The 16,011-nt window shown below is 38.0% G+C and overlaps 2 protein-coding genes across 2 annotated transcripts; both read left to right on the forward strand.

The window, feature by feature from the left end:
• Positions 1–7,418: 7,418 nt before the first annotated feature.
• Positions 7,419–10,715, forward strand: LOC121948180 (LRRN4 C-terminal-like protein). The gene is given in 5 exon segments (XM_042493484.1): positions 7,419–7,547; positions 9,516–9,908; positions 9,911–10,108; positions 10,110–10,148; positions 10,150–10,715. Coding segments are annotated over 4 exon segments (699 nt in total). The 5' UTR covers positions 7,419–7,547; positions 9,516–9,647; the 3' UTR covers positions 10,351–10,715.
• A 557-nt stretch (positions 10,716–11,272) lies between these two features.
• On the forward strand, positions 11,273–15,377 carry LOC121948181 (thiosulfate:glutathione sulfurtransferase-like). Its single transcript, XM_042493485.1, has 4 exons — positions 11,273–11,988; positions 13,878–14,006; positions 14,233–14,395; positions 14,632–15,377. The coding sequence occupies exons 1-4, from the start codon at positions 11,976–11,978 to the stop codon at positions 14,684–14,686; spliced, it is 360 nt and encodes a 119-aa protein (XP_042349419.1). The 5' UTR covers positions 11,273–11,975; the 3' UTR covers positions 14,687–15,377.
• Positions 15,378–16,011: the final 634 nt, after the last annotated feature.

A 16,011-nucleotide genomic window follows, 5' to 3' on the forward strand; every position in this document is an offset into this window, starting at 1 on the left:
GCAGCCGTAATTAAACCACTATTAATAATTAATATAAAATCAACAGAATTATACCACACACAGCACAGTTTTTAAACTAATTTAAATTATTGTTTCATATCATGTACAGTGTTGGGAAATATTTATCTGCGTGTAGTCTGATACTAGTTTTACTACAATTGTAGTATTTGTTTGGCAGTTTAACTACATTTAAATTGAAGTAGCATTTAACAGTAGTTACTTACTTTGGGTGATGTACTTAATTAAAAATAACATATTTGTAGTAGTATATCTTGTAATGCTGTACAATGCCATTAACATTGGCAACAGTTGTCATTTAATGACAATCACCCACTATTTGACCAAAATCCCCACTGATTTGCGACGATGATGTTTTGCAATGAAAATACTGTGAATTTCCCTTGAAATTTAGCATTTTCCTGATTTCACCCCAGCACTTGTTCTCAATCCTCACCTTAAAACTTATCCTCAGGCTGCCCTGGTGAGGACTGACTTGCCCTAGTCACTAAATCAAAAAAAAATCAAACACACCTGCACTTTACTCAATGTCTGTATCTTAATAAGAGATTACAAACTCAGCTTGTGATCATTTCTCCTTAAGTACAGTAGTTTAGATGTAGTTAAACTTCTATTTGAAAGTAGTTTTACTTTGACAAGCTAAAATGTTTCTAGAGTAATTATATAGTTAAACCTCTTATCATTGTGGAGTAGTTAGTTAACTGCAGTTTTAATGTAGTTTCCCCAACACTGCACATAGACAATGTGAGCTCATCTCTTCATCGCATCTTCTGCTTGGACAAAAATGATGCTAGGGTCAGCATTTTGTATTGTATGTTGACACATAAGTAGACAGTGAGAAGCTTTAGCTTTCAGCAGCAAAACTACTCGGTTATGGTTAGGAAAAGACCGGGGATGTTGTTTAAAAAACACCCTGCTTTGAGTTGCACAAACATAGGAGTAAGAAGGGGTCGTTGGTTAGATTTTGGCAGCAAGATTATGGTTGAAAAAAGATTACGGATGTTGGTAAAAAACACTTAGCTTTGAGAGGCACAAACGTGGCCTGAAAGGCAGTGGTGTGGTGCTACAAAAACACCTGACTTTGAGTGGCACAAGCGAGGCTGGAATGGAAGCTGTGTGTCGTTACAAAAACACTTTGCTCTGAGTGGAACAAATATGGTGGTTTTGAAAAAGGGGTTGGTGGTTAGATTTAGGCAACAAAACTGAGTTATGGTTAGCAAAACATCACTGATGTCATTAAAAAAACACTCAGCTTTGAGAGGCACGAACGTGGCCTGAAAGGCAGTGGCGTGGTGCTACAAAACACCTGACTTTGAGTGGCACAAGTGGGGCTGGAAATGCCGCAGTGTGTTGCTCAGAAATATCTGGCTTTGAGTGGCACAAATGCCACAAACGGTGTTGTTTGTTGGTCTCAAACACTGGTCACTCAGGTCACAGAAACTTTCACACTCTTAAAACTACATCTGTTGCTCTGAGAGTCTAATAACAATGCAAATGTGTTGACACTGAAGTTGGTGGAAAGCCTGGTGCGCCTCATACAGAGGATGCATATTTTGACACACTGGGATTGAGACCAGGCTGATGTAGGATAGTTGAGATGTGTTTTGGACCACTAGAAACATGCTGCAGTATTTAGGCCGACTGTAATTCTCAATTATGATCTAGTCCTGCAGTCACACTGGCACAGTACGGACACATGCCCACTTTCCACTCACACTTTGTGCATATTGTATTGTGTCATCTATTTGTGTTATATTCTGACAAGTTTCTGTTCCACTTTTGTTTCGTTTTGAAATGTGTTCTCAGTGTGTTTAGGGGTAAATTTACTCCCTGAGTTTCCCGCCTTTTTGAATTGCCTCGTGTGTTTCACCTGTGTCACTCACCTGCCCAGTGTTTTCTCTTTTCAGTTGTCAGATTGTCATTGTCGCCCCAGTGTGTTCTTGCTCTCCAGCCTTTTCCTTGTCTTTTCTTACCTTGTTTTTGACTCTGCTCGGATTTATGGACTTTGTTACTTGTGTGATTTCCCTGAATGTATTTCTCTGCTTCACTGACTGCCAACAGGCATGTGGCCCTGATCACTTAAGTAAAGATTTGGATTTGATAAACTGTTTTTGGTGTTTTGTGCTTTTCTCTGCATCTGTTTCCCAGTTTTGTACTAAACTGTTAGAATTTACGGTGTGCCAACAAAAAACACCCTGAGACATATCAACATGTGCTGTTGCCATAGCATCAACTCTTTAATCCAAGTAAATAGTGCCTTGAGTTATCATGTTTTATCAACATTAATATGATATACATAAATGGGCATTAAGCAGATTTTCTTCCCCTAACAAAGGTTAATATCTATCAACATCCATGCAAAATCACATAAGCAGGGTGGATTTAAGGTGAACTCTGTGTGTTCCAGGATGTTTTCTGTAAGCCCGCTCTTTTGTTTCTAAATAGTTTATAATCACACAAACATGCAGTGGAGGCAGGAATGTGAAACCTCGTCATCAGGTTGGAGCCGCTTTATCATCACACGTCTGTTTCCAATTAGCCCACTTAGTCTGCATAACCCACTCTGGCTCCAGTGTTTTTAAGATAAAAACAGCAATTCACACAACTTCACAGAGTCTGGTTACAAACTGCCGTGGCATTCCTTTTGAATGAAATGGAGGTCAAAGGTGACAAGGACATAGCCAATAGTTGTGCTTCCTGTTTAAATTAGAATACTTCAACTCCTCAGAGAGGTGTGGGTAGCAGAGGGAATGAGCATCTGTGAGAGAGGCCCACACATTTCAGAGTTTAATAAAGTCACGCTCCGAGGATGACAGCTGAGTGTGTTTGTTTCAACTTGCTAAACAGACAGAGGGAATTCCTGCCTTAAATGTCTATTGCATTATTGACTTAAGAAATAAAAGTATTTAGTGTCTAAAAGATTTTACAACGCTCTGGTGAAATTGTGGCGCTATCTACAATCGGAGGATGGCGTCTGGGATACGTGCAGGTGTTTGACACATGTCCAGCAGCATGCACAAACACGCTGTAGTGGTGGGAGAGGGAAAATGCACTGGCGGCTCATCATTATCTCGAGTAGGATGACTCACACTCCGTGGCTTCCTTTATCCCTCGGGGGCCTTGGAGCCACAGCTTAAAAAGAATTGAGCATGCTGGTCTGTCACTGGCAGTGGAAAATTGTATACAGTGAACATTGTGTCCTTATTGATGTTGTCCACTTTGAAGAGAGACTTCAAAGTTCGAATGTAAACACTTGACAGCTTAACTTGTCACCAATGAGAAGAAATCAGTGGTGCAATCTGAGCGCTGTTATGACTGCCTCCTGTGCAGCGCCTAGTTTCACCCAGAAGATGAGTCTATAGATTAATCATTGACCAACCTGCGGGACGTGTGTCTGTGTCACTGAACGAAGAGCACAAAAAAAGCCAAAAGCCTTTTCTTAAATCTCCCTGATAAATGAGAAGAATGTAATAGCCAGAGGCAAAATACAAAAGAGTTGATCAAAAAAAAAACCCTGATGGTTTTGGGAACGCTGTAAAAACTTAACATACTTGTTTCTTTTCTCCTCTTTCTTGTCCATTTTCCCTTATTTGAACAACAGAGGAGCGCTTTAGTTTTACGATGTAATCTTACCCGAGCACAAGAATGAGCTCACTTATACAAATAGCACAAGAGCTTGTCAATTTTTTCTAATATCTATGCCTTCTAAGGATTCATCCATAAAATATTAATATCTGTACTGATCACAGGCTAATTCTGTGATCACCCACATACAGTGCCATAAATGTGTCTCTAATTTTTTATGTATGTTATTTTATTCTAGTATAATTGAAACTGTCCATTCACACGATGACATGTTTTCAAAATGTGAATTATGGCTTAGGCTATATTTTATATTAAATAGTATTTTTTCATATTTTTATTGCAACATTATCCTATCTATATTTATGTCTCTTGATTTTTGCAATACTTGTTTTTTTATTTAAATGGCCCAAAGGGGGGATTGTGGCTTCTAGCAATGAGATTGCAGATTGCAACCAGCTGAAACTTCTACCAGATAGATTTCCTTCAGTGTTTATTGTTCAGGAGGTTTTTTACGGAGACAAATTATGTGCAGAGCAATCTTTCTCTCTAAAACAAACAGACCATGTGATTTAAACCATTAAAACACTTAATAAAGCAGTTTCACGTTACAAATCAGTATTTCTCCGCCGCTGTTTGCTATTTGAAAATAAAGCACTAACACCTGCTAATTTGTGCTCACCTTTTTTCTCTTACAATTTAAGATGTTTGAGAGATTTTTTTACCAGACCTGAATTATCCGCAGAGGTCTCTTCCTCTCCATAACAAACAGACCCAGCAATTTAAAACTGTAAAAACCCCGAATAAAGCAGTTTCATGTTAAAGCCTCTGTTTTTTTGATGCTCTCATCATAGAGGGGCTGCTAACTATGGTTGCCAGCGCAACTACAAATGGCCCTGGAGACAGCATTTGGTTTGTCCATTCTTGGTTACTGTAGAAACATCGCAGTGCAACATGGTGATCTCTGTAGAAGAGGACCAGCCCTATGTAGATATAAAGGACTCGTTCTAAGATAATGAAAATATGGCGATGCCTAATTTCAAGGAATATAAACTAAAGAAAAATAATATTTATATTAAATTCCATTTATGCCAATATCCCCCTAATTCCTACACACTAACACTTTAAGTTTCTCTAACTAAATTAATGTTATGCAACTACACACAAAGGCAAATTCCCTGTGTGTGAAAACCTACTTTGCAATAAACCCGATTCTGACTCTAAAATGACCACATGTAGCTTGATGATGAAATATTGTGAAATGATTAGTGTCCTGAAAATGTGGAACTCAAAGTTCCTGCATTGTTTCGTGCAGGAATGAATGTTGAGATGAATCACATAACTTCTGATAAGTCACAGTAACCTGTACCATGCAGTTACAGGCAGGTTGTTGAAAGCTATCAGCTCCTGGTTTTGCGGGCAGGGGGAAAGACGGGGGGGGAAGAGATGGTTGTCTCACACAGCCAAAACAACCTGGTGCTTGAAGCTAAAAAAATGTAATTTGAGAGCAAGACTGGGAGGGATCCTTCTCAATGATCCATCTACATCATTTTCTAAAGAATACGTCTGAGTTTTCCACCGAAGTTATTTGTATAATAATTCGCAATAAAAAATAAATTCCATGTATTCCATTTGTTGAGATATTTCAGGCTGGAAAAAGGTCCAAAGTGGTGGAGTGATCAGCCAGCAGCTCCACATATGTCAACAATAATCAACATTTAAAACATCCTGGGAACTGTATGATTTTCCCAAGAACAACGTTTAAACATTTCAGTCTGTTCCAAGAAGGGTCGATTTACTTTTCCATTGCATCTTTTCCTTTTTTCTTCTGATATCTGGCGGGAAGCAGCCACGCATTACTGAAGAACACAGCTGGGTGTGTCAACTAGCCCCAAGAAAAAATCATTTACATCAAGGCAAGAATTAAGAGGAGTAACGCCATCACTGACGGCCCAGGCACCACCTTTTTTCCGATCAGTCTCACATAGTAAATGCAGAACTTCAGCTTCCCCACAATCTCTCCTACGAACAACACATTTTAAAATAACTTTGTTACAGAGAACTTGTCACTTATCGTCCGTCATTAATGACTCACCCTCAATCCCTTTGAGTAAGCGCATGATGTCACAGTCAAAAATGATGGCCACCTGTCAACATTCAGACCTGCTTGAAGTAGTATTTATTATTATTATTTATTTCAGTATTTTTGTAAGTTCAGGATGAGTGAACAGTCCACTTCATTGTGCTTTTCAGCTATCAAATCAAACTTTATTTAGCTAGGAGGTAAATTACGAGAATGATAAACTCAGTGGTGAAAAGTACATTTACCCAAGTACACATTTGGGGTACTTTACTTGAATATTACCATTTTTTTGCTTTATTTCTACTCCACTTCATCTCAGCGGAAATGTTGTATTTTGCTAAATTGTTTTATAGCTTTAGTTCCTGTTTTTTTGATAAACAAAACGAAATATAATCAACAAATGCTGTAATATTTTAGATCAGAATAAAAATTTAATTGATCCTCAGGGGGAACTTCACAAGCCACCCGCCACTATATATAGTTAATGAGCTTCGCCTATACCAGCTGCAAAACTAAAGTAATAAATACCTCTGGTGACTCCAACCCATAATAATTAGTGCTTGTACATAAGGTATATTTTAATGCTAAAATTTTGTACTTTTTTGACTGCAAATCTGTTCTTTTACATATTATTTTAATCTGTACTTTAATCTGTACAACTAATTCATGTATAAGATACACAAATAAAACATACATCATTTTGAATACCACATTTCTCCCAAAATACTAACAAAAATGGTACATAAATCTATACTCGGTTTCCTGCTGTACAGTTTAAGTGGCTGTACATTTAAGTCTGTCTTTGATGTTTATTCATCTCGCATTGATTTATTGCTTCAGTCCTTTTCTTGTGAAAATATTATTAAAACCATTTTGCCTTCATGTGAACCAAATAAGTTCATTTGTACATGCAGTCATACTCTCACAACCTCAAATATGTAATTTGCTTTATGATTTTGTTCCTCTGAAAATTCCTTGCATGTGCAATGTACTTCACAATTAACAGACTCAGCTCACATTTCAATGAAGCCAAATTATTCTAAGAAAAAGCAGATGTCATCAGGATGTTTAGTTTGGTGTAGTTTGTGTAAATCTTTTGAGTTTTGAGGTTGGGAACGAAGGAGACTTCTGCTCTGGTACTTTTCCTCTAATCAGTGCAATGGGGGCATTTGGAATAAGAAAGTACTCGGTTTCTATGCCAGCTTTACCCCATAAAAGGACGGGAGAGGAGAGAGCTTTTATCGTTTCCCTGCAGCCAGCTTGTCACAATAGGGGCCACAAGAGATGTGGAAGGGGTCTATAAATAAATACACATGCATGCATTCTTCACCCCCCACTCTCAAAGGCACACATACACACACTGAAGTGACCTTATGTGCTGTTAGTTCCCATGAGGACACCTGCAGAGTATGCAGGAAGTTTAGCGCTTGAAAAGGTAATCAAAAACAGGCAGCTACAGATTATTACACAAACACATACTAAAACAAGCCAAAGCCTGCCTCCTGCAAATTAATATGCTGAGCAGCACACGGGCACATGGTGGTGGCTCAACACCCCCGTCCACGTCCCCGACACGCATTCACACAAAAAATTCCAAACAAAGAGAGAGCAATGACGACCGGCTGCAAGTTGAGAAAGACAAGGAGGCAAGATGTGAAAAAAGACAGAGGAGAGAGAGCATGAAAGAATAAAAAGGGAGGGAAGAGGCACCGAGGGGAGAAAATGAGGGGTGTTGAGGAGGAGGGAGAGTCTGAGAGAAACAACTTAAGACGTGAGAGCTGAAGACTGTAGTCAGTACACAGTGAGAACAGTCAGAGTGGGAACAAGAGAAAAAGACTTGAAAATATCCACCACTATCAAACAGGTACAGTAAACCATTTTTAACCACTTTTCTTTAAGTCACATTTATGCTGATATGTGTGTCGACCAGATGTAAATACTGGCATGATTTGATGTCTATTCTTAGAGGTTAGATCATCAGTAGAGTTTAAAAGCATGAGAAAAGATCTTCGAAATGCGTAAAGTGAAAATCCATATGTTCTTCAGCTCTGGTTTCCCACAGAACTCAAATGGCTTGGTGCCAGCAGAGAATGAAACCGCTGATGGTTTAACCCCAAAAGTTGTGTTTCTTTTTCCAGCACTCAGCATTTATTTATCTGAAGCTGTTTACAGGATGGAAACTAGAACACCGCAAATGTTTGATTACACACAGAGTCATTTCCAAGCCATAAACTTTGCTTAGTCAACAAGACAAAGAAACTGGCTTTGTGTCTTAGCAGTCAGTCTCAACGAGTGGATTCTCGCCTTGTTAATCTTTGTCTGGTATATTATAAGTTTTGTATTTTGGTTTCTGTGTTTTTACGCATTGACCAATGCAGTGACTTCTTGATTTCATGTATTCCACCACATTTACACTTTAGATTCCTTCTTGATACGATAAGGAAATTTATAAGAAATAAAATTTTAAAGGAGCAGTGTAACCAGCCCGTGTTGCGTGAACTCCTAGTTAGGATTACGTCAATGTTCATGGTTCAGGAGGTTGTACTGGGGACTGAATTACCTGCACAGGTCTCCTCCTCTCCAAAACAAATGGACACAGTTATTTAAACTGGTAAAAACACTGAATGAAGCAGTTTCATGTTACAAATAGTGTTTGTCCAAGCAGCAAACCCAGCACCTACTAATGTATGCTCACCCTTTTTTTCTCTTATATAACTTAAGATCCAGACATTCAGGAGTTTTAACAGGGAGCCAAATTATCCTCACAGAGGTCTCTTTCTGAAACAAGCTAACTGGGTGATTAAAACCAGTAAAAACACTGAAAAAAGAGCTTTTTATGTTAAAAATCTGTGTTTTTCAACACTGTTCAGCATGTCGCAGAGGTACTGATAACTGAAGTGGCTGACTTGAAAACACAAATGGCCTTATCTAGAGCCAGTCTTTAGTTTGTTCATTCTGGGCTACCATAGAAACATGGTAGTCCAACATGATGGACACCGTGGACAAGGGACCAGGGCTATACAAAGAAGGACACACTCTCTGACCTCCATGTAAGCTATGGGGTATGACACGTGCAGTGTAACTGGAGCTGCGATGTTTGAGAGTTTAGATTACAGCAGACAGCGCTAGAAATAAAGGGATGACGTATGCTCAGGTGCTCTATGGGTGCGCTCCTTTTAGCCTCTTCGGGTGTGTTAAGCTATTTGGTGTGCTGGAATGGATGGGGGCCAAGTATATGATAGAGCATTTTTTACATAGAAAGGAGTTGTTTGTTTGTCTGTAATTAAGAAAGTTTAAAACATTGCAGTTTCCTCCATATGTCTATTTTTCATATGAAATTTTATATTCTGACCAAAGGCTAACTGTGGAGTGGACGCCTCAGTGAAACGAATCAAACACCCCCATCTTCTATGATAGTGTGCCAGCTATTGAACCTATCAGCAAGTGCAGAGGAGATTTTACTGCGCGTGTGTTGGACCCCAATGATATGACACAATATGACGCTGTGACCTCTCCTCTTTTTAACATCCTTGCGAGGGACAAAATGTAAACAGCTTATTCTAAGCTAACAAAAACATAGCAGTAATTTTCAGGTGATTATACACTTATCAAAAGCTGATTATTCTATATTCAATTTCTGCCGATAAATCCTGAACACTAAACCTTTAATATACAAGGTCAATATAGAAGAATGACCCATGACGATGTATCTCCTTTCTCAGAGATTGAATAAATAAACATACTATTAACAGTGTTATTATTTTCTGTATTTTTTTGTGGTATTAGTATTTTTAGAAGTCATTTTCATCATGTGTTATTTCTGTCCATATAGAGATGACGTCACTGTGCAGGAACCCGGCTCTGCTTCTCCTTTTTCTGAGTGCCTCCCCTCTCCTCCACTCCTGCCTTCTTCACTCACGCTGCCTCCGCTTCTCCTCCTGTCACTCGTTTCCGTATCATATACATGACTGCCCCAGGCTCAGATGACTATGATGAAGAGGACGATGACATCTTTGGAAAACCCAGCCCTCCTCCTAAAGTGGTAGTATCGGGGAGGAAAACCACCCTCTATCAAGCGCCGCAGCTCTGCAAAATCGACCCCTGCATGGAGAATCAGGAGCCCTGTGAACAGCTTTCAGAAAGGACCAGGTGCCTCTGTCCTGGGGTCAGCGGGGCTGATAAGCCTCCTCATGCACCCCGCATCCAAGGGCTGCTGCCAGTCAGTGAGGGGTTGACAGAGGGAAGATAGAGATCAAGTGGTGTGCTCCATCTTCTGTGGTGTCTGAGTACAGAGTGGTGATAGATGGGAGTGAAGTCCTGAAATTTAGGGGCATTTCACGACAAGGTTTGCTCAAACCTTTGGAGGCTGGAACTAAGGTGTGTGTGGAGGCGGTGAACAATGCGGGACAAAGCACCCCCTCAGATTTTCTCCTGCAAGCGGTATGAGCCCCCTGAATCTTCTGACCATAAAACTGCTGGCTGGGGTTATAGGAGGAGGAGTCGCCCTCCTTCTTCTTCTCATCCTAGGAGGTATGATCATCTGGATGCATCAGATGCGTAAAAAGGCAAAGAAAGACTCCACTAATGGACTAGGGAACCCTTCTTACAGTACAGAGGGGGACTCTGTGATCCAGATCAGCACACACAATCCATCCTGGTCACACTAAGCGGGCCCCTGTGGACAGGGGACATAGCAACGGTGCAATCATGAACAAAAGACAAACAGTTCTAGGCTGATGTTGTAACTGATTATAAAACTAAGAAGCTCTTTAATGTGTCCTGTTTCGAGGAAGATGTAAATATATTGGGAGAGAGAGGATATGTGCTCATGGAGAAACACTAACTCATTCTGTTATTTTGTGATAGAACTACAGGTTTATTTGCTGGCAAATTGACCTTTTTAGGTTTATTGTAGTGGGTTGTTTTTTGTCTTTATTGTGGCTGCATTTAATTGTAAGTATTAATTCTTAGGATATAAATACTGATTTTTGTAAGAACTAAAACTTATTTTAATAAAAACTTTCTAAAAGGTCTTGGTTGAATTTTTGCTTTTATGTTAAAGGTTTTGCAAAGGCCTATATGTTGTAACATTCAGCAAGGAGAAGAGCTGCTTTAATGTGCCTTGCATCAAGTCTCTGAGGTCAGGAGGTCGTCATTAATCAGAAAATTGGAAGTTCGGTCCCCGGCTCATGTTGAAGTGTCCTTGGGACAGATACTGAACCCCAAATTTCTTCATCAGCGTGTGAGAGCATTTAAGCTGAATAGTCGGTGGCACCTTAAATGGTAGCCTCTGCCACCACTGTGTGACTGGCTGTGTGTGACATGTAGTGTTAAAGCGCTTTGACTGGTCATAAGATGAGAAAGGCGCAATACAAATTTAGGTCCATTTACCAAACTTTACCGGTGGTACAGTTAAACAGGTGGCCCAAAAAAATGTCCCACGCTGATTTTGGTTGAGATCTGTCAACTGTAGAGGCATAGTATATGTCTCATAATCATATGTCATAATATTATGATCAGAATTTTAAACTTATTTAACCATTCATGGCCCCCTGTATGCTATATGGAAACATCAGCATTCTCTTTTTTCATATTTGAACTCTCTATGTGTCTGTATGCAGTGATGGAAAGTATTTAAGTGGTTTATCTTTAATTCTTTACGTTACACTATACTTCTCTTCTACATTTCAGGGGAAGTATTGCACTTTTTTATTGCTGTAAAACAAAATATAAATTTATAGAATATAAGGCATTTTCATATTATTAAACTATCAGATAGCATTGTTCAAATTAGCTCTAACTCGACCAACTACATTCAATAATATGACAAATACAACTCTTAAAAGGCCATTTTGCGCATTGAGTATTTTAATGATACTTTTAGTATATTTTGCTGTTAATGCTTTTAGTTAAAATTCAAATGCAGGAGTTTGAACCGTAACCAAATATTTTTACAATTTTACAACTATCCTTGTCTTCATCTGAATCCTCTTCCATTGTCTGAACCATAGACTGTATATGAAGTTTATATACTTTATATACAATCTATGGTCTGAACTCATGTAACTACAGCCTCAACTTTTATTTTGAAAGTTTTTGTAAAAACACTGCTTGTAGGGCGTGGATCTTATTGGCTCATGACTGAAGAACTTCAAGCTAAGTCCCGCCTTCCCTCGGCGTCTAAGCCAATGAATTGTCGCTAAACAATGTATGAGGAAGAGAGTGTATCTTGTACATGGATGTATTATAAGGAACGTAATCAACGTCTGAATTTACCATTCATAAAAGCAGGATGGCGAGCCAGGGTGAGTCATTTTCTACTTTTCTCAGAGAAACAGCCACAATTTAACCACCCCCAGCCTTCCTGAACATTACGCACGACTTGACACATCCCTAATGTCGAGTATTTTGCTCTAAATAGTTAGCTAATACTTGTTTATCTAGCTAATAACTATCGCATGCAAAGCGGCATTAATAGTAGCATTATAAAGGGTTAACGCTGACGCTGGCTCCGTAGTTGCAACTTAATGCGACCTCACGAACAGATTTTTCAAACCAAAAAAAATGTTACACTTAAAAAATATATTGTTTTAAGAGAAATTAGGTCAATTCTTTCTTAATATGCATGATCAGCATGACTCAGCAATCAAGAGAAGTCTTGATATGAGCCGGAAGTTACCTGTATCCTCAGAGAATGCCAGCTAGCAACAACCAGCAACAATAAACAATGTGTTTGTACTTTAAACCTTTTACTTCAAAGGCAAGTGGGGAGAAGTATAACCTTGTTTAATCTGTATATCTTTGATTTTTTTCTTTGATTTTTGTATTTAAAACCTGTACATTTTTTCCTTCTTCTTTGATACATGCCTATTTTTGCACTTTTTGTATATTTTATATTTTGTATATATTGATATTTTATATATTTTTTCTGTACACACGGCTGCTGTGACAAGTTAATTTCCCACAAGTGGGATAAAAACTAAGTCTAAGTCTAAGTCTTTTACTCCTATTTTTTTAAACACACACTCAAACACACACACACACACACACACACACACTAATACAGTGTCTGAAAAAAACAAGGAGGCTATGTGTGCCAACATGAAGGAACAATTTTTTGGAGAGTAATGTACCCTGAAGGTGCAGGTGGTCATCAGGAGTTTAAAAAGATTTTTAAAAAATCAGGATTTTTTTCATTTAGCTTTTTATCATAGCCTGGTTTCTGACTTCGTCATCACTCTAGTCCTATAATTTTCTCTGCAGTTTAAACCAAAAAGGCAGTTAAATTTGATTTGCTCTCCTGATACTGATTAGGATACCTCAACCTAAGATATTTTGCAAGTACCAATATTACTGCTTATTTTCCCTCTAAATGCAAAATCTGTATACGTCGCTCAGGGTTCCTGCAGATCCTTAAAAAGTCTTACAAGGCATTGAATTCATACATCTAAAAATAAGGCCTTAATAGGTATTAAAATGACTTGAATTCATATTTTAAATGTCTGACAAATGCTTAGACATTGGTAGTTGAATTTTATGAATCATCTTTTCTGACATTGCATCGTAAATTCTTAAAATCATTTGTAACATTTATTTTTTTTGTCAAATAATCTAATGAATTCCTTTTCTTAAACTCGTCACAATAGGAATCCATGCAGCATTGTTAAACTGACGTTGCTTCATTAAATGTTTTTACCAGTCTAAATCACTGGGCATATTTGTTTCAGAGAGACAGGGAGCTCTGTGGATGATTCAACTCCCTGTGAAAACTTCCTAAATGTCTTGATTTTAAGTTATTTGTGAAAAAATGTGAGCACACATGCTCAGGAGCTGGGCTAGCAGCCCATTCACTACAAGTGAAACAGCATAGAGGAAACATTGATTTTTAAACACTCAAGGACTTCCGTTGACATTATCGCTCCGTCTTTTGATATTGTTCTCACTGAGACACCTCTTAGCGGCAAAAAATTACATATTGTATATTTAATGAAAATGTCACATCATGGCCGTAATTATCATGGCGGCTGTTTCCACTTTTGTAGCTCAGTGTGTGTGCATTTGTCAGGGAAAACAATGGTTAACCGTTCATGGCTGTTATCTCACTAACTAAAAACGTGAATGGTGCAGTTTTATGGGAGTATTTACTGGCGGGTACTTTCCAAAGCCTTGATAATGTTTCCTCTTTCATCGCCAGTCACTAAGGATATCACCTATGAGGAACTGAAAGATCTTCTGGGAAAAAGTCAGAATCTCCTTCTGGTTGATGTTCGGAGTAAAGGAGAAGTGGATAATGGACGAATTCCAGGATCCATTCACATCCCAGGTGAGCTTCTTCTAAATTAATTTAGGCAGTTAAATCTGATTCGCTCTCCTGATAAATTCCCTGCTGTGTAAATTAATTTACACAGCAGGGAAAAATCCATTCATTATCTATAATTCTATAAATATGTGTATATATGTGTATATATATATATAAATATATATATATATGAATAATCTAATTTTAAAATATTGTTCTGCCTTTCTCTCTTCCTGCCTTATTCACTCAGTTGAAACGGTAGAGGCTGCTTTTGGACTGGAAGCAGAAGAGTTCAAAGCCAAGTACGGAGTAACCAAGCCACCGGTGGACACGCCAGAGCTGGTGTTTCACTGCCAGATAGGAAAGCGAGGCCAAACTGCCACGAACACAGCTAACATGCTTGGATATGTGAAGTGAATAAGTTATTGGTTACTTTAACTTATATAGGCTACACACAGCCCATCTTGCTTTTAAACAGACAGCACATGTCTCCTACATTAATGTCATAAATCACTGTTTAAAAATGTATCCAATGACCCCATGCAAAGACTTCCATACATGTGAGACCAATTTTGTCTGTTTCTTCACTAAAATGTTGATTTTCTTTTTCTCATTGTTCTGAAAGTTGTCCTTCTGTCTTCTGTTTCAGCGCACGTAACTACACTGGAGGATTCAAGGAGTGGTCTGAGAAAGAGGGAAAGTGATTCACGTTGAAAGAAAGCCTTTTATATATTTATACAAATAGCAGCTGTGGAAGCTAGACAGACAGAATATTTTTATACTGTTTTGTTTTCATACTCTACATCACTGTATTTATAATATATCAATAAATACAAATAAAATAAGTCATGTTATCTACACAGATATACATGTATTTGTGGGGATCATTTTTAGAGAGCTGAATATCCCGACATGAATAAACTGGAGAGACTAAATTTTCTGCATGACGAAAACATGACAGTGGTCAGAGATCAAATGTTTTACAGATGGTGTACTGTAGCAAAAAGTCAGCTGAGGAAAACTGTGAGATGTGGCTGAAAGCTCAGGAAAAAGCTTGTAAGTGGAAGATTATGTCTTCAGTTGTTTTTGTAAATTTGGTGCAATTTAAGGACAACAATTAATTCTATAATTAAACATGTATAATATAGTACAGATTCGGTACACTTACATATTTTTTACCATAATATCGTGGAAAAAAATATTCAAATACATGTGATTGAATAGCATAAAGCAGTAAGGCACTTACTGTTCATTACTTATTAGGGTGGGGAGGAGAGGAGAGGAGCTTTACCTTTAAATGTTTTTTAATTCTTTATTTTAAATACCCATAGGTTCCTAAACAAGAAATGAGGTCACACTCCAACTCTGATTAATAAAATACACTCCCTAAATGTGCAGGATTATTTTTTTATTTGTACACAGTCAGGGGTTTGTAGAATTTGATTCACCAAGACCTTTCTGCCTTTTTTTTTCAGTTTTTTTTGTTTGTTTGTTTGTTTTTTTTAATTGTCTGGACAGCTCTTATTTTATTTTTGAAATACCTTTTAATATGTATTATAGTATTTGACTGATGAAATCTGGATTTACCACCACAGTATCTCTTAATCCCCGACTATGACCTTACTTTCAGGAGCCCAATCAAATGAAAAAGGCAATGCTATTTCTACAAATTTGTCATTGTATTGTACTGTATATTTTTCATCTCGTTCGTGAGGTATTATCCGTGTATTTCATTGCTTGCTGTGTCACAAAGACAAAAAAGATTATATATTATTATATTGCAAGTAGTGCCGACCGCAATCTGATTGGTAAACAAAACATTACATAAAAAGTCCAGAAATGTGCAATTGTTCATCAATCAGGAGACAAGGAGCGTTTTAGGGCACGTTATATGGAGCTGATAACACAGTGTCAAAATAATCTCGGTAATTACAGTTTATATAAAAAGTAACAGCCAACTCACCAATGCTGTAAATTATTGCCTATACTAACACAAAAGTGACAAAAATCAGCATAAACCGTCATGTTC

The sequence above is a fragment of the Plectropomus leopardus genome, chromosome 9, assembly GCF_008729295.1.
Source record: "Plectropomus leopardus isolate mb chromosome 9, YSFRI_Pleo_2.0, whole genome shotgun sequence".
In the NCBI taxonomy this organism is placed as follows: Eukaryota; Metazoa; Chordata; class Actinopteri; order Perciformes; family Serranidae; genus Plectropomus; species Plectropomus leopardus.

Coding starts and splice junctions, on each gene's coding strand:
- LOC121948181 (XM_042493485.1), top strand. Junction 14,007..14,232: donor AGGATCCATTCACATCCCAG/GTGAGCTTCTTC, acceptor TTATTCACTCAG/TTGAAACGGTAGAGGCTGCT. Junction 14,396..14,631: donor AACATGCTTGGATATGTGAA/GTGAATAAGTTA, acceptor CTTCTGTTTCAG/CGCACGTAACTACACTGGAG.